Source organism: Brachyistius frenatus, unplaced genomic scaffold (genome assembly GCF_029030835.1).
Source record: "Brachyistius frenatus isolate BFR_SWC_R1_liver_20210118 unplaced genomic scaffold, ASM2903083v1 Contig_572, whole genome shotgun sequence".
In the NCBI taxonomy this organism is placed as follows: domain Eukaryota; kingdom Metazoa; phylum Chordata; class Actinopteri; family Embiotocidae; genus Brachyistius; species Brachyistius frenatus.
The window spans coordinates 1-19,121 of NW_027211171.1; the positions used below are offsets into that span (position 1 = coordinate 1).

The 19,121-nt window shown below is 44.6% G+C and overlaps 1 protein-coding gene across 1 annotated transcript in view; it reads right to left on the reverse strand.

Annotated features, from left to right (window-relative positions):
• Positions 1-2,648: 2,648 nt before the first annotated feature.
• LOC138614785 (phospholipid phosphatase-related protein type 5-like) overlaps positions 2,649-19,121 on the reverse strand; it is a 54,012-nt gene continuing 37,539 nt past the window's right edge. The window contains exons 4-5 of the mRNA XM_069688362.1: positions 18,539-18,671; positions 2,649-2,932 (exon numbers count right to left, since the gene is read on the reverse strand). Coding sequence (XP_069544463.1) covers positions 2,664-2,932; positions 18,539-18,671 — 402 coding nt within the window. The 3' untranslated portion in view covers positions 2,649-2,663. The remainder of the gene's footprint in view (positions 2,933-18,538; positions 18,672-19,121) is intronic.

Below are 19,121 nucleotides of genomic sequence, written 5' to 3' on the forward strand. Positions count from 1 at the left end.
CGGCATCAGCCCCGTGGTCCTGAAGACCTGCGCCGTCCAGCTGGCTGAGGTCCTACAACACCTCTTCAACCTGAGCCTGAAGCAGGAGGAGGTCCCGGTGCTGTGGAAGACGTCCTGCCTGGTTCCTGTTCCTAAGAAGACAACTCCATCTGGCCTCAACGACTACCGACCGGTTGCCCTCACATCTCATGTGATGAAGGTGCTGGAGAGGCTGGTCTTGGCCCACCTCAGGTTGCTGGTGAAATCTTCTCTGGACCCTCTGCAATTTGCGTACCAGCCTCGTGTGGGAGTGGACGATGCCATCATCTACCTGCTGCAACGAGCTCAGTCTCACCTGGATGGAACCGGTGACTCTGTGAGAATCACTTTCTTTGATTTCTCCAGTGCATTCAACACCATCCAACCACTGCTGCTGAGTGAGAAGCTGCGGGTGGTGGGGGTGGACGCGTCCACCGTCTCCTGGATCACTGACTACCTGACAGGCAGACCACAGTTTGTCCATCTGGGCAGTGTGCTGTCTGATACGGTGGTCAGTGGTACTGGAGCTCCTCAGGGAACTGTTCTGTCTCCCTTCCTGTTCACCTTATACACAACTGACTTCCAGTACAACTCAGAGTCAAGACATCTGCAGAAGTTCTCTGATGACTCTGCAGTGGTCGGATGTATAAGGGATGGATGGGAGGACGAGTACAGGACAGTAGTGGAGGACTTTGTGGAGTGGGCGGGTAGAAATCACCTGCTCCTGAACGTGGCCAAGACCAGAGAGATGGTGGTCGACTTCAGGAGGAAGACGACGGCTCCACAACCGCTGAGAGTTCTGGGAGAGGAGGTGGACATGGTTGAGGAGTACAAGTACCTGGTGTCTCCATGACAACAGACTGAACTGGAAGACCAACATCAATGCTGTCTGCAAGAAGGGGATGAGTCGACTCTTTTTCTTGAGGAAACTTCGATCCTTCAATGTGTGCAGCGAGATGTTGGAGATGTTCTACCATCTGTTGTGGCCAGTGAACTGTACTTCTGGTAGTCTGCTGGGGGGGGGCAGCATTGGAGCCGGAGACACCAACAGACTTAACAAACTGGTTAATCCTCGTGTTGTCCTCGGGTCAAAATAACCCGCAGCTATGTTCAACCAATTTCTATTTTATTTTCATATATTTTGGGATCATTGGTTGTGAGGGTTTCTTTAAAGAATGATGACCAATGATCCCAAAAAAAATGTAAAAATATAGAAATAAAATAGAACTTGGTTGAACACAGCTGCGGGTCATTTTGACCCAAGGACAACACAAGGGTTAAGAAGGCCGGCTCCATCATCGGCTGCAAACTGGACAGTCTGGAAAAGGTGGTGGAGAGGAGGATGCTGAGGAAACTATTATCCATATTGGATAATCATGACCACCCTCTCAACCACCTGCTGCAGGGACAGAGGAGCACTTTCTCTAAAAGATTCCTCCAGCTCCGCTGTCACAAGGACAGATACAGGAGATCATTCCTGATACAGGAGATCATTCCCAGATACAGGATACAGGAGATCATTCAGATACAGATCATACAGGAGATCATTCCTGATACAGGACATCATTCCTGATACAGGAGATCATTCCTGATACAGGAGATCATTCCTGATACAGGAGATCATTCCAGATACAGGAGATCATTCCAGATACAGGAGATCATTCCAGATACAGGAGATCATTCCAGATACAGGAGATCATTCCCGATGCAGGAGATCATTCCAGATACAGGAGATCATTCCCGATGCAGGAGATCATTCCAGATACAGGAGATCATTTCTGATACAGGAGATCATTCCAGATACAGGAGATCATTCCTGATACAGGAGATCATTCCAGATACAGGAGATCATTCCCGATACAGGAGATCATTCCCGATACAGGAGATCATTCCAGATACAGGAGATCATTCCCGATACAGGAGATCATTTCCGATACAGGAGATCATTCCCGATACAGGAGATCATTCCCGATACAGGAGATCATTCCAGATACAGGAGATCATTCCCGATACAGGAGATCATTCCCGATACAGGAGATCATTCCAGATACAGGAGATCATTTCCGATACAGGAGATCATTCCCGATACAGGAGATCATTTCCGATACAGGAGATCATTCCCGATACAGGAGATCATTCCAGATACAGGAGATCATTCCAGATATAGGAGATCATTCCAGATACAGGAGATCATTCCAGATATAGGAGATCATTCCAGATACAGGAGATCATTCCTGCCCACTGCAATAAGACTGTACAATAACTCACCTCTGGCAAAATCCATCACACAACAATAACTCCCTTGCACTGCTGTTTTGTTTTGTTTTGTATGTTGTTGTATTCTAATTCATTGCACTGTTGTTTAGGTTTAGGTTTTGTTTAGGTTAGTTTCTTTAATATGATTTGTCTTTATTTAATATTAATTATGTTATTTTATTGTATAGAATGTGCATTTTTTTATGCTGCTGTAACATAAAAATGTCCCTCTGAGCGATTAATAAAGTATATATCTATCTATTATTATTAAAGAAAACACAATCGTTGTTTTTATATTTTCTTTGTATATTACTTAATAATGGATAAATCTGTGAAAAGAAGACCCAAGTGGTAATAAAACTGGAGGTCTATATTCTAAGAGGACTAAACTAAGGGGAGGAACTCACAGCCAGGTAGAGCGCCGCGTACACGCTGAGCGCCGCCTCCTTGGAGGGGAAGGTTTTGCGGGCGCGCAGGATGTCGTCCTGGTTTCCTGTGCACGCCTCCTGGTGGCTGATGTAGCGAAGCACCTGCTGGCAGCCCAGCGCCGTGTAGTTGGGCTTACAGACCGTCAGGAAGTAGGGAGCCAGGTTCCCCGTCACTATCTGCCCCGCGTTGACGAAGATGTCGACAGTGAAGAGGCCGAAGGTGTAGACTCCTGGGAAGAAACAGGAAGCTGTTACCATGGAGACAGCAATAATAACAATGTCCAAATATAGTTTATATGTCCAAATATAGTGTCTGTCCTGACCTTTAAAAAGACACGTGGTGTTGACAGATTGACAAAGTGCTTCAAAAAACAACAAGGACGAGACATAAATCATTCAAATAACTTGTGTTTTCAATGTGAATGATGATAACCTCTAAAACCAGAAGAAGCCTGTTTGTGTAACGTCTTCACAAGCAGCAACCAGCAGTGATGTCACCCGTTGGTTTGTGAGCATCCCATCAAACAGACACGCCCCCAAAAGCAGGTCTTCTTGAATCTTCTTTTCTAATGAATGAGGGATTATTTTCAGATGGACCTCCAGAAAACTAAGAAGAAGGAGTGACTTTAGCTAACAACACCGAGATAACTGATGGACACATTTTATTCACTTTGGATTTGATGAGAGAAGTTGAATGGGAGTCTATGGAGCCGGAGGCTTTTTGGAGCCGACCTCTAGTGGCACTCGCTGGTATTGCAGCTGAAGACACTTCTGGATCAGAACCATTTTACAGACCTGAAGCTACGAACACTTTTATATCCAGTCTGTGGTCATGACGGATCATTGAATCATGAAACAGGCCATAAGTCTGCAAAGACACCTCAGGATGAGGAACACAACACTGCTGCTTACACACACAACTACACAACTACACAAGAACTACTACACAACTACACAACTACACTGTAACTGCTCTGAAACAAGCCACCACACTTTATGTCTGTGATTGAAGGGCTTTAACAGAAATGATTACTTCCCTCCTACAAAAACCCTCCATCACACATAAACACACACATAAACACACACACACACACACACACACACACACACACACACACACACACACACACACACACACACACACACACACACACACACACACACACACACACACACACACACACACACACACACACACACACACACACACAAACTTGCAGGATGCTTCCAGCTGCTTTTCCAATCATTGTTAGTGTTTGTGCTGCTCTGAGGAACATTTAGGTGACATGAAGACGGCAGAAACAATCATCTCTTCTTATTCCACGAGTTCCTTTTTTTAAATGTCGGTCTCCTCTCCTCTCCTCTCCTCTCCTCTCCTCTCCTCTCCTCTCCTCTCCTCTCCTCTCCTCTCCTCTCCTCTCCCCTCCACCCTCCCCTCTCTCCCCTTCCCTCTCTCCATCCTGACAGCTCCATTTCTTAACAAGCATCAAAAGGATTTTGTCAGCCGTCGTCACGCAGCGAATCGGCTTGACGCTGTCCTACTTTTCATAGACTTGGATGTGGAAATGTGGCCAATCTGTGTTTTACGGACACCTTCTACTCACCAGCCAAACCCCACAGCACCTCCCCCCCTCCAACCCCCTCCTCCAACCCCCACAGCACCCCTCCCCCCCTCCAACCCCCTCCCTCCGCCTGGCAAAATTGCTTATTAGGGCAGAAGTGTGATGCATTTTGCTGTCTTTAAACAAAGCCATGATCTGCTGCTGAGTGGTCACTTGTGTGTTTGTTGAGGTGTGAGTGTAGACGCTCGTTGGCTGCATGTGATCTCCCCATCCTGGTGTGTATCTGACGGTGTGTATCTCATGGTGTGTATCTGACGGTGTGTATCTGACTGTGTGTATCTAACAGTGTGTATCTCATGGTGTGTATCTCATGGTGTGTAGCTGACGGTGTGTATCTGACGGTGTGTATCTGACGGTGTGTATCTCATGGTGTGTATCTGACGGTGTGTATCTGACGGTGTGTATCTCATGGTGTGTATCTGACAGTGTGTATCTGACGGTGTGTATCTGACGGTGTGTATCTCATGGTGTGTATCTGACGGTGTGTATCTGACGGTGTGTATCTCATGGTGTGTATCTGACGGTGTGTATCTGACGGTGTGTATCTCATGGTGTGTATCTGACGGTGTGTATCTGACGGTGTGTATCTGATGGTGTGTATCTCATGGTGTGTATCTGACGGTGTGTATCTCATGGTGTGTATCTGACGGTGTGTATCTGACTGTGTGTATCTGACGGTGTGTATCTGACGGTGTGTATCTCATGGTGTGTATCTGACTGTGTGTATCTGACAGTGTGTATCTCATGGTGTGTATCTGACGGTGTGTATCTGACGGTGTGTATCTGATGGTGTGTATCTGACGGTGTGTATCTGACGGTGTGTATCTGATAGTGTGTATCTCATGGTGTGTATCTGACGGTGTGTATCTGACAGTGTGTATCTCATGTTGTGTATCTGACGGTGTTCCAGCAGTGCAGCTCGTCTTTGATCCGATGCCAGCGTCTTCATTGACGAAGATTGAATTCAGAGAATTTTTCCCTCGTTAAGCACTCAAGAACAATCAGTGTGAACTAAATGCAACAGCAGCAGTAAATATGTTCATATTTGTGGTTCAGGTTTTCACTTGTTTAGGTGCTTTTGACAAGAAATCCACCCAGCAGAAACCATAGAAATGCAGAAAATATGGTAATCAAATGCTATTAAAATAAAAGTTATGAAGTACAAAATGTAAACTTCCATTAAATTCATTCATTGTGGACTTTATACATCGATTCTGCTCTGTACAAACTGAAAAATGGAAATTAAAACCATCAATTTTTGCTTCATAAAAATCAAGTTGCAGAGTACAGCAGGGCGACAGCTGGAAGTCAGTACTGGATCCATTTCTTTGGAAACAGAAGTCCGTTTGAGGAACCGTGCAGATGTTTGAAGGTTGTCCGGTTTGGTGTCACAACGTCGGTACAGAAAACAGCACAGTCAGCGGTGACCAACCCGACCGAGGCCTTCAGCCGATGCCGTTTATCATTTCATACCTTCGTATTTCATGTGTCTGACCATGACAAAGCAAATTCACCCTGAGGATACTATCATAATTCCTATAAGTTTCTTTTACTTTAGAAATATTTATTGTATTTTATTATTGTAGCAATTAGTGATTAAATGAAGAATCAACATATTTTAAACCATGCTGAGCTCTGATTTGTTTAATCTTGTTGTTAACAATGTAGTTTTATAGAGAGACTGCTGAGATTCATTCATTCAGCATCAGACTTATTGAGGCTTTTCTCTTTAACATGTTTGAACTGTAGCTCAACACCAGAAACCAGTTCCTCCACAATGTCTTTGTGATTGTTGGGATCAAAAATGTTTGTTTTTGTGGTGGGTTTTCTCAAAAATTTCAATGTAATTCACAAAAAAGGTCCTAAAAGCTGCGTATGTTTCCAGAACAGAGCGTCTGTGACTGGAATATAGAAACAAGGACTACATCAGCCTTTCAAAATAAGAGCTTTAGATGCTGTTTAATTCATGTTCATTCAACACATAGACCTGCTGGATGAAACAAACAAAGAGACGTCTCTGACAACTGGACGTGTGGAGAAAACTCATTTAACATCCAGTAATATCAAATCACTTCCTCTGATCACAAACATTTAATCATCATTTTAATGTGAAGAACACATTTCCCACAAACCCCGTCACTTCCTGTTTCTCCTCTTGCTCCATCTCGAGTTTTATTTGGTGATAAAAACAGGAGTAGAGACTTTCTGATTGGAAATGAGGAGTTATTGTTGTTAATACAGTGAGTTTTGTTTAAAAGATTTACTTTATATTGTTTATACTTTCAGCACAGATTCTGATGACGATGTTTTTTGCGGAAAAATCGGATCATCTGGATCGCGGGAAGTTTAAATTGGAAGCTACTGCAAATATTGCGGAGATTGCTTGAATTCCCCTTAATTATTGCGTTCGAAGATCATGTTTTCCTGCAGGATTTAGTTTAGTTCAGTTCTTTTCTCAGAAAGTTAACCACTTTTTTAATACATTTTAATAAAAAAAAAAATTCAACGAGCTATTGTTGGAAACCCCGACAGACCGGCTTGAAATTTGTTCCGGGCAATTTTTGGGATAAAAAGTTGTTAAAAGGTTTTGTTTCCGTTGAACAGTGTGTCCGTGGCGTGGCTGACATTTTGCGTGTTTCGCCATGAAACTATAAGTTGTAACTTTAATGTACAGAAGTCTCGGCCTGAAGACATCTACGAATCAATATTCAGCCATAGTCATAGCGCCACCTACTGGCAACAGGTAATAACATGTTTTAAACTTTCATCTGCTTCTTCTGGCCAGTTAAACACATTCCATGTGACTCATCACAGAGATGTTCAGAAGTATATAGCTGCACCGTGGTCAGCTGGGAACAATCCAACTGGAGATGCTGTCACATGGAGTCAAACATTATGTCAGTAGCGGTGAACGGGGACTTAACCCCCATGTCAACTGTGTCTCGGGAACTCCTTTCAATTATTATAATTTTTGTCAAGTTCTCACTTTAAACTGAAATAATTCCAAATACGTATTTCACAATATCAGCCTGTTAATTCCCGACCAGACAGAAGTGTGTGAGGAACAAAACGAAGCGTCAGCCCTGAAAACATCCGGGAACTTTGGCTCTCAGCATGGCTCCGCCCCCTTTTGGGGGACAACAAGTGACCCTCGCCGCATTTCATTGTAAAATAGCGGTTCAAAACCAAACCACTCGAGGCAAGTTAGTTCATATGTAACCAAAAATACCATGTCAAGACAATGTACTGTGTGTTCGCTTGTCATAGAATTTAAAAAGTTAAAGTGAAAAAGTTCAATTTGATCCATCTTCAGTCTTCTTGGGCATTAAGATACTGCTATAACCACACTCAGTGGTCGGAGGTCCTCCACGGACATCTAATTCTACCTTGTTGGGTCTCCAGGTGAGCAAATTACCACTGAAATGTTGTATTTTTCAGTCCTGCTCTACAAATAGTACTGTAGCTAACATTAGCAACTGCGCTGAAAAAATGTCCCCTTGAGGATTAATAAAGTAAATACCTACCTACCTATCTGACTTGAGAAAAAACAGCGTCCTGAAGTCTTCTCTTGCATTAGGTGGCGCCATAGAGCCCTTCTATCAGGATTTTTTTTTTTTAGGACATGACAGTGGACAAAAAAATCGGTATTTTTCACAATTGTTGGTGCAACTAACTACACAGCAACTCTTCAGCGTCGTAACGTTATTATTTAACCCAGTTAATTTAAAATGGAACTTTAGAGAAAACTCTTAAATTCCTCCGGTTCTCTGTTGCTGAGCGCCACTCTGGATGATGTAATACTGGTCTGATCTATATTGTGTCAGCCAAGCCAACCATCATCCATCAGTGATGTCATCATCCATCAGTGATGTCATCAACCATCAGTGATGTCATCGTTGGTTTGTGAACGTTATGAATCCTCCAGTTCAGATTCTGTCCGTCACCATCTTTGCTGGTTCGGAGCGGTTTGGAGCAGGAAGTGACCATATTTGGACGAGCTGGGGGAGGAGCCAGCGGTGGATCTGACCGATCTGATCGGAAACCTGACGATACTACGTCCCGCCCACCGATAGCTGTAACCTGACTGCACCACAGGCCTGTCAATCAAACAGACACGCCCCCAAAAACAGGTCTTCTTGAATCTTCTTTTCTAATGAATGAGGGATTATTTTCAGATGGACCTCCAGAAAACTAAGAAGAAGGAGTGACTTTAGCTAACAACACCGAGATAACTGATGGACACATTTTATTCACTTTGGATTTGATGAGAGAAGTTGAATGGGAGTCTATGGAGCCGGAGGCTTTTTGGAGCCGACCTCTAGTGGCACTCGCTGGTATTGCAGCTGGAGACACTTCTGGATCAGAAGCATTTTACAGACCTGAAGCTACGAACTCTTTTATATCCAGTCAATGGTTGAAGCAGCATCTTGGACCTCACAACATCACATGACTATCACTCCGAGCTGAGCAGCATTATGACAATTACACCTTTGAGCATGCTGGCCTGTCACCAGACAATAATATTTATATGAGATGAGTCCATCAAAACCCCAGATTATGTTACAATGTTTGAGGTAAACATTAGTCCAGTTTGAATGAGACTCTTCGGGATTCTGGGATGAACTTCAGAGACCCTGATGACCTTGCTGGTATTAAGTAAAACGTCTGAAAGCTTGGGGATGATTTTTGGGAGGATGTGTACAGACATACGGTTGCTAAAATGATAAATAATAAAATAAATAATAGTGCTGCACTTAAAAACTGTATAAAATCACACTGCGGTTTGTTCCAAAACCAGCAAGTTTCACATCTATTTAAACATTCATTTTATGTGGAATCTTTTACATGTCAGAGTTTTACACTCCAGAGTGGAGGTGAGCATGAACTTCCAAAATATAATGTTTAACAAGCACAGCCTTAATGCATGAAGGTAAAACCACTGCTGAAGCTCAGTGATTGTGAGTGCTACAACCCTTGGCTGTGTTCTAAATTTAATCTTTCCAGAACAGCGCGGCCCTGTGAGTCATTATGTTAAGCTACTCCGGGCCGGCGCGGTGAGACGGCCGGGCTCACAGGATGCTGCTCCGAAGCAGATGTAAATGCTGGCAACAACATGTGCGAGCGTACATACTGACGCGCATGAATAGACCCACTCGGGCACACATGCTGAAGTACATATGCAGAGTGCACGCACGCACATGGAGCGTGCCACGTGTGAATACTGGCACACTGTGACATTAGCAAAAAGACGCAGAGGCCCAAAAAAACTCAAAAGCAATGAGGCTCAAAGAATTCAGACGGCTGCCGGAGAGAAACAGCTCCTCACGGATGCTGACGCTCTTTCATACTTCACATTACAGAAGATACATTCAAAACGACATACTCAGATATTGTGCATGCAAATGAAAATATTGCTACCTGCTGATGGTTTTTCTCTCCTTCACACAAAATGTTTGTGCATTGATCGGATGTAGCTGACAGATGGAAACGCTCATCAGGACAACAATAATAATAATGGGCTCTCTCTATTTTTGTGAATATTGGCGCAGCGTTAAAGACAAAGTCTGAGTCTAAGTGGGGCCAACTTTTTTTGTAATTTTGTGAAAGCAAATGCAGATGCATGTGTGGTTAGGAAGAACCAATCAGCAGCAAGCAGTGACATCACCCGTTGGTTTGTGAACGTTATGAATCCTCCAGTTCAGATTCTGTCCGTCACCATCTTTGCTAGTTCGGAGCGGTTTGGAGCAGGAAGTGACCATATTTGGACGAGCTGGGGGAGGAGCCAGCGGTGGATCTGACCGATCTGATCGGAAACCTGATGATACTACGTCCCGCCCACCGATAGCTGTAACCTGACTGCACCACAGGCCTGTCAATCAAACAGACACGCCCCCAAAAACAGGTCTTCTTGAATCTTCTTTTCTAATGAATGAGGGATTATTTTCAGATGGACCTCCAGAAAACTAAGAAGAAGGAGTGACTTTAGCTAACAACACCGAGAGAACTGATGGACACATTTTATTCACTTTGGATTTGATGAGAGAAGTTGAATGGGAGTCTATGGAGCTGGAGGCTTTTTGGAGCCGACCTCTAGTGGCACTCGCTGGTATTGCAGCTGAAGACACTTCTGGATCGGTCTTATTTTACAAACACTTTTATATCCAGTCTGTGGGAAGAACACATAACTAGAAGTTGTGTCACAGCAGACTTCAATCATGGCCGATCAGATCAGCTCCTCTCATCCCCTTTGAAAATTTGACACATTGAAAACTGTTTTTGAAAAACTTCAAAAGTTAAAAATAAATTATTGGATATGAAATATTTCAAGGGATTCTTTCTTGCAACTACTCGCAAACTGCCCGTCTGCAACAATCAGGAATCTGACGGTTTACTCCGAAGCACCTCGATGCAATGCTGTTATTATTTCAACAGAAACAACGCCCTGTACTTCTGTTGTCACTGACAACTTTTCAGGCTTTTTTGTAGCTTCTTAATGTCTTCAAACATGAAAGAGGACAGGGACAGTGACTTACTGGCAGCAGTTGCATTTTTAGTGATGAAACAGTGAAAACATGAAAGGAAGAAGTGGGCCGAGAGTTTGGAGCCACCCACGAGTGCTTGAAGGAAATACTGAGAGTGCTGCTGAACTTCAGACAGGAGATCTCCCCGTTTCTTCCTTTTCTCTCTTCGTTTTATTTTCCACAGTTTATAAGGTATTCCGTCTCAGAAAAAACACTAACTATCAAGCTTTACATTCTAACTTGTGACTCAACAAGCTGTCGGCCGTCAGCTGGCTTGAGTGGAGCTGAAGTGGGTGAGTTCACGGTGCTGCAGCTTCACCCTGAAACCTCTGGAACCTCTGGAACCTCTGCAATCTCTGAAACCTCTGGAACCTCTGCAACCTCTGGAACCTCTGGAACCTCTGGAGCCTCTGGAACCTCTGGAGCCTCTAGAACCTCTGCAACCCCTGCAACATCTGCAACCTCTGCAACCTCTGCAACCTCTGGAACCTCTGGAACCTCTAAAACCTCTGCAACCTCTGGAACCTCTGAAACCTCTGAAACCTCTGAAACCTCTGGAACCTCTGCAACCTCTGGAACCTCTGAAACCTCTGCAACCTCTGGAACCTCTGCAACCTCTGAAACCTCTGAAACCTCTGGAACCTCTGCAACCTCTGGAACCTCTGCAACCTCTGCAACCTCTGGAACCTCTGCAACCTCTGGAACCTCTGAAACCTCTGAAACCTCTGCAACCTCTGCAACCTCTGAAACTTCTGAAACCTCTGCAACATCTGGAACCTCTGCAACCTCTGAAACATCTGGAACCTCTGAAACCTCTGGAACCTCTGGTCCTGTTAAAAACGTCTTTCCTTCCCACTGTTGGAGGGTTTTCTTCCTGTTATGGGAGAGTTGTTTGTCCTCCCAGCTGTTGCTCATGTGGAAGTTGTTGAGTTGTTTGGTTATTTCTTTATTGTTGCAAGAACTTTATTGCTATATAAACAAAATCAAATTGAATTTAACCTCCAGAGTTTAAGCTGCTCTGTACAGATAAATGGGCTGAAATTCTTTCAAGCCAATGTGCAGGAATTATCAACAGTTAAATACTTAGTAGAACTTATTCTGGGTTCACACACCTTCCAGCCCTGCAGACTCTGATTGGAGGGGGTGGATGACCTCACACCTGGTCCTATCAGAGGGGGAGGACTCACACACAAATGTGTGTATGTATCTTAATGTGACAAAGAAGTCCTTTATCCTTAATCTGAATTGCACACAAAATGAAACGTTAAAGCTAAAATCAGGTAATTTGATGAACATGCCAGTAAATCGGGGTGAGAATCGGTCGAGTGAGTAAAATGAATGAAAATCTTATGAAGCCAAAGAGAGCAGCATCCTTTCAGCTTGAGATGTCACGCAGACACACATCTTTCCATCTGCCTCCCCATCTGTTCGGATGTGATGTGTCATCGTCACTGTGATTCAGTCATTCAGCTCACTCTACAACTCATCCTACCGTTGTTTGAAACAGACGTTGGCTCTGGGGGTTTTCTTGGAGACAAGGACTTGCATGCAAACACGCTGGGACTGATGGGACTACTGGGACTACTTGGATTACTAGGACTGATGGGACTGATGGGACTATTGGGACTACTGGGACTATTGGGATTACTGGGACTGATGGGACTGATGGGATTACTAGGACTGATGGGACTGATGGGACTACTGGGACCACTGGGACTATTGGGATTACCGGGACTGATGGGACTACTGGGACTACTTGGATTACTAGGACTGATGGAACTATTGGGACTACTGGGACTATTGGGATTACTGGGACTGATGGGACTGATGGGACTACTGGGATTACTGGGACTGATGGGACTAATGGGACCACTGAGACTATTGAAACTATTGGGATTACTGGGACTGATGGGACTGATGGGACTACTGGGACTACTGGGATTACTGGGACTGATGGGACTACTGGGACTATTGGGACTGCTGGGACTATTGGGACTACTGGGACCACTGGGACTATTGGGACTACTGGGACTGCCACTGGTTTTAATGGTATTTGTACTGAACAGGCGAGACATTTGACATGATCATCGAACAAGAGGGAAAGTCATGGTACCAAACATTGTTGACACAGGTTGACAGATACACAGAATGACTTGTATATATTTATTTTAAACCCTAAATAAAAGAACAGAGAACTTTCTTCTCAATGAACGAACCCAGGTTGGTCCGTTATCTCCCATCTCTATCCCAAAGCTGCACGGCTTCGAGAGCCCCGCAGAAACAAGTTCTCAATGAATTTGTCTTTTTGCATTCACGTCACAGCCTCATTCCGTCAATCCTCTGCTGAACAGAGGAGGCTGCCGCTCCACTGCGTCGCCTGCAGCTGCAGTTTGAGTCCTGCAGCCGAGTTACTGTACTTCTGCAGCATCCTTCAGCCCTTCAAACTTTGCACTAACGCCTTTTGATCCCCGGACTCACAATCCCCCCACATACAAGACAAATCAACTCAGCAGAGCCTTTAGTTCCAAAGCTCAGCGAGCGGCGGCAGCAGTCAGACCCGACGGGGCCTGAGAGGAGGGAGACCCAGATGCTCAGCAGCACAACAGTCTCGGCTGCATTCATTCATCTGCGGGGGCTCGCTGTGCCAACAAGCCTGCCAAGAGAACTTCTCAACAGCCACGGATCAAATGCACCGTAAGACGCACAGGCAGATACACTGTGCGTAATGGGATTGCCAGATTATGTATGTTAAATAGTGCTTTGTAATTTAGAATAACTGCTGCTGCTAATGCTGCTGTAAAGAGACACCGACAGCACGCCGCAGAGCCGTTAGCAGATGCTGGTGAAGAGACGCTCCCCCCGGCGCTGTTGCAGTTTGCCTCAGTGAGCCTTCAGGATTTAGATAAAGAGCTTCATACAGTCCTGGTCAGAACAATAAAAAGACAAACGTCTGCAGCAGAAACTTTCCCGGCTGAAAAGAGTTCCAGAAATTAAAAAACATAACCAAACTTAGCGAAGGACAGGATGACGAAGTCCGGCGGCCTCGTTTTTAAACGTCGGGATTCATAAGAACAAAGTTGACGGGAAAATGTGCATCTGCCTGCAAACTGACCGACGTGTAGGCACGTGTTGGAGACGGGACAATGGCGACACAGATGGTGAGGCGGAGGACTGAAGCCAGATTGTAGGATTAAATGTACGTATAAAGATGCCTCTCACACAAATATAAATATTTCACTTCGCCCAGATCCAACGGATCATCAACACTCAAACCAGCCGACTCAAGAAGCAACTTTTAGCTGTAAATGATAGAAACAAATCTAATTCTGCTCAATATGTCATACGTCTCGTCTCTCCATCACGTTCCTCAGTCAGTCAGTCAGTCAGTCAGTCATCAGTCAGTCAGTCAGTCAGTCAGTCAGTCAGTCATCAGTCAGTCATCAGTCAGTCAGTCAGTCAGTCATCAGTCAGTCAGTCAGTCATCAGTCAGTCAGTCAGTCATCAGTCAGTCATCAGTCAGTCAGTCATCAGTCATCAGTCAGTCAGTCAGTCAGTCAGTCAGTCAGTCAGTCATCAGTCATCAGTCAGTCAGTCAGTCAGTCAGTCAGTCAGTCATCAGTCAGTCAGTCAGTCATCAGTCAGTCATCAGTCAGTCAGTCAGTCATCAGTCAGTCAGTCAGTCATCAGTCATCAGTCAGTCAGTCAGTCAGTCAGTCAGTCAGTCAGTCATCAGTCAGTCAGTCAGTCATCAGTCAGTCAGTCAGTCATCAGTCAGTCATCAGTCAGTCATCAGTCAGTCAGTCATCAGTCAGTCATCAGTCATCAGTCAGTCATCAGTCAGTCCGTCAGTCAGTCATCAGTCAGTCAGTCCGTCCGTCCGTCCGTCCGTCCGTCCGTCCGTCCGTCAGTCAGTCATCAGTCAGTCAGTCAGTCAGTCAGTCAGTCAGTCATCAGTCAGTCAGTCAGTCAGTCAGTCAGTCAGTCAGTCAGTCAGTCATCAGTCAGTCATCAGTCAGACATCAGTCATCAGTCAGTCATCAGTCAGTCATCAGTCATCAGTCAGTCATCAGTCAGTCAGTCAGTCAGTTAGTCATCAGTCAGTCATCGGTCAGTCAGTCAGTCAGTCAGTCATCAGTCAGTCAGTCAGTCAGTCAGTCAGTCATCAGTCAGTCATCAGTCATCAGTCAGTCAGTTATTCAGTCAGTCAGTCAGTCAGTCAGTCAGTCATCAGTCAGTCATCAGTCATCAGTCATCAGTCAGTCAGTTAGTCAGTCAGTCAGTCAGTCAGTCAGTCATCAGTCAGACATCAGTCATCAGTCATCAGTCAGTCATCAGTCAGTCATCAGTCAGTCAGTCATCAGTCAGTCAGTCAGTCAGTCATCAGTCAGTCAGTCAGTCAGTCAGTCAGTCAGTCATCAGTCAGTCAGTCAGTCAGTCATCAGTCAGTCATCAGTCAGTCATCAGTCAGTCAGTCAGTCATCAGTCAGTCAGTCAGTCATCAGTCAGTCATCAGTCATCAGTCAGTCATCAGTCAGTCAGTCATCAGTCAGTCGTGGAGCTCTGCAGCTGAAGTTCATGGATCAGAATGTTATAAGTGCTTTGATGTATTTGATGTTTTTCCTCTTTTGATGAAAGCAGTTGATTTGATTGAGTGAGATGTGTATGCGGTCACATGTTTGTGTGGACCTGCAGAGAAGGTGTGATAGGAAGAGGACAGAGGGGTTAATGAGCAGAGCGGTGGATGCTGGATAACCCCCCCGCTGAGTGAACACCCCCCCAGCACCCTCCTGCTCCTGGACTGAGGCTGTGGACCGGTGGACCTCTGCTAGACTTCAGGAGACGGTCCCACTCGGTCTCATTTGGTTTGGCTCAGTTGAGTGAAGCGACTGAAGCTTTTGGTCTCCACGAGCATCGAACCAGGCCTGCAGGGATTTTTATTTCTACTCGTTAGTTTGGTTTAGTTGGGTATTATTACTGGTGTGCAATGTTGTGTATAACGGTCACAGTGAATAGTGTGAGGAAAGCAAGCTGTTTGGTTTAAAGCTGCATATTGTAACAATAAGTGAAGAACACACTTATTTTCTTCTCTTATATTTGATTTATTTTGTTTTAAATTAAAGTGGGAAACTATTTATTGATCCAAGACTAATAATACAGAGATAATTAGTTATCCGAACACAATTAAATTAAGTAAAGAACTCAGGGCCTCTCTACAGATGTGGACGGTAGACGGGCTACACACGCTAACATCAAATAGCATTAGGCTAAAGAACTGCAGTCAGTTTTCAATTTCTTCTCATCTCGTGGGGTTTGTGACCACCTGCTAAAATGAGCTCCACATCCTCCACAAATAACTCCATTTCTGCCAGAAAAATTGTATTTCCAGGTTTTCCTCTCGTTGCCATAATTCACCAAGAAACTGAGCCCCGTGCTGATTTTATATTCATCAACCTTCATAAGAGGCTTTACATTGGTCGTTCATGGTTAAATGTGAGGCGGATGTACGAACACACATTTCCAACTGGATTGTGATTTACAAAGGGAACATTGCGTAAAGGTGTGCGTGAGCACCGTTTTATAAATTGGACTATTATTTTCTCCGTATGCCATTTTCAGTTTTGATTGAACATTTCACTTTGGATTGAATCCAACACAATGTTTTATAAATGAGGAACCTGCAGTCAACCAACCTCATGAAGACAAACAGGTGTTCAGTGTGCAACAGCATCAGCTACATGACACAAAATCCCCTGAAAATACTGTTCAAGAGAAATATCTGCTTTATAAGTCATTTTTGGTATATTGTAAATGATTGTTTTTGTAGGTTTATAACTTGCATACAAAAAGAGTAGCACTCAGCAGTCAGTAGGATTCAGATGATTCTAGAAACATCTTCAAAGAACAAATAAAGTCAGCTTTCATTTGACTTGGTGGGTTCGGTGTCACTGCTTTTCAACATGATTAAATATGTGGTGGTTAATTCTCCGTCCTGAATCTGTTCCCGTGTTTTAGGGTAAATTGAGGTTATATTAACATATATTATTTGAATAAATGCTTCCTGCATGGTGGTGAGATTCTCAGTGCGAGATACAAAATCAAACTCTTCAGGAGAAGACGTCGGTCCTCCTCTGCTGCTTCACCGGGAAAAGACGCCTTTAAGGAGAAGCGCTCTTTAAAACCGACATCAATTAACACGAAGACACTTATTCTGACACGACGCTGCACCCGAGTAAAACACATAATAACCAACTACAATGAGCCTGCAGAGATAAAAGGAGCCCGCTAACATTAACGAGCAGCGTGAACGGTGGATGTGTCAGCGGGAGGGTGAAGCCGGCCGATTCCCCCTCAGGGAGGGAAGAAATCATCCTGCTCTCATTAAACAGCAGAGGGACGCCTCCACATACACTGCATGGGACATACGTGTGCATGGGACATACGTGTGCATGGGACATACGTGTGCATGGGACATACGTGTGCATGGGACATACGTGTGCATGGGACATACGTGTGCATGGGACATACGTGTACATGGGACATACGTGTGCATGAGAGATACGTGTGCATGGGACATACGTGTGCATGGGACATACGTGTGCATGGGACATACGTGTGCATGGGACATACGTGTGCATGGGACATACGTGTACATGGGACATACGTGTGCATGGGACATACGTGTGCATGTGATCTAACGTGCACTTGAGTTGTAAAGTAGATTTGACAGCTGAATTGATGGACAGGGACAGAAGGACTTTTTCTTTTGCTTGTTGGAAGGCTGTAAATAAACATCAGTTGGAGCTGAAGGACACGATATGCTGACATGATGTAGGAGTCCAGTACGTCCAACTCAACTCGGAGGTTTTTAACTTGAAAGCAACGGTTTTAATTCTGTCACCAAAATGAAGAGAAAATGAATTTGCAATGCCAATAATCATATTCTCAATTTATATATTTTTACTTACAACCTTGATTTTTTGATTGCATGATGGCGGTGATGACGTGGACATTCATGGGTTCATTCATTCACATAAAAGGCTAAATTACTAAATCGTGCGTACGAACCAGCATTTAGTTCCTCACATTGATTAAAACGTGGTGATTGACGGGTCCAGTCAGCATGTCGTGTTCTCTATCTGTTGCTTCATGTGCATGATTTTTATATTTTGTGTCTGGCTGTGGTGGCTGCGCTAACTACACCTAACTGATGACGGCTGTAACACAAGATGTGAAGGAGTTTGTGGGTTATATCGTTGGATATTTGATAACTTTGATCATACTATGGACTGAGAGGAGAAAGCCTGTTGTTCTGTTCTGTCTTTATATAAACGTATAACTATTTATCTCTTATTCACAAATGCATTAAAACGTGGGAACAAAATGCTATTTAGTGAGCAAGATTTAGTGTTTGGTGCGAACGGTTTCAATGGTTTTTGTGTCTATGGCCTCCGTATACGTCCACTTTTATATACAGTCCATGTTTCTCCCCTCCTCCACCCTCCTCCGTCCTTTTCCATCCTCCTCCGCCCTCCTCCACCCTCTTCCGCCCTCCTCCGCCCTCCACCCGCCTCCGCCCTGCTCCATCCTCCGCCCTCCTCATCCTCCTCCACCCGCCTCTCTTCCCCTCATAAAAACATAATGAAAGCATCAGCTGTCGTCTTTGCCATGTTATTAAATGCATGCAGCGACTCACCGAGGAAGCGGAAGGTCCTGCGCACCAGCGGGTTGAGGTAGCAGCAGTCCCCGGTGGCCAGCGTCCGCTCTGATTGGTCGAACTCTTTGGACGTGTAGTGGACCACGAACAGCACCGTCTCTGTTATTGTGATCTGGTAGAAACAAGAGACAAACATAATGGAAACAGCGTTATGTTGGATATTTATTTGTGAGCTGGAGCTGATTTTGTTGGCAGTGAGCGGACTGTTTCCTCAGTGAGCAGTCGGAGCCGCGAAATACTCCGAAAAACATATGGCAGAGAGGAAAACAGCTCACGGACCGCAAGACAAGGAGGGGTGTGTGTGTGTGTGTGTGTGTGTGTGTGTGTGTGTGTGTGTGTGTGTGTGTGTGTGTGTGTACTGGCACGTTTTAATTAAAAATGGGATTTTATCTCCAGTCCGATCCTTCCATGATTTTCTGATGTAGACTGGATACAGAACCTGAAGCCCAAAACGTGTCGGATGCCACGAATCTGCTGTAATTTAGAGCAACTTAAATAACATGCAAACATCAAAATAACCGAAGAGGGAGACGACCTGAACCATGCAAGACTTAATTCAGGC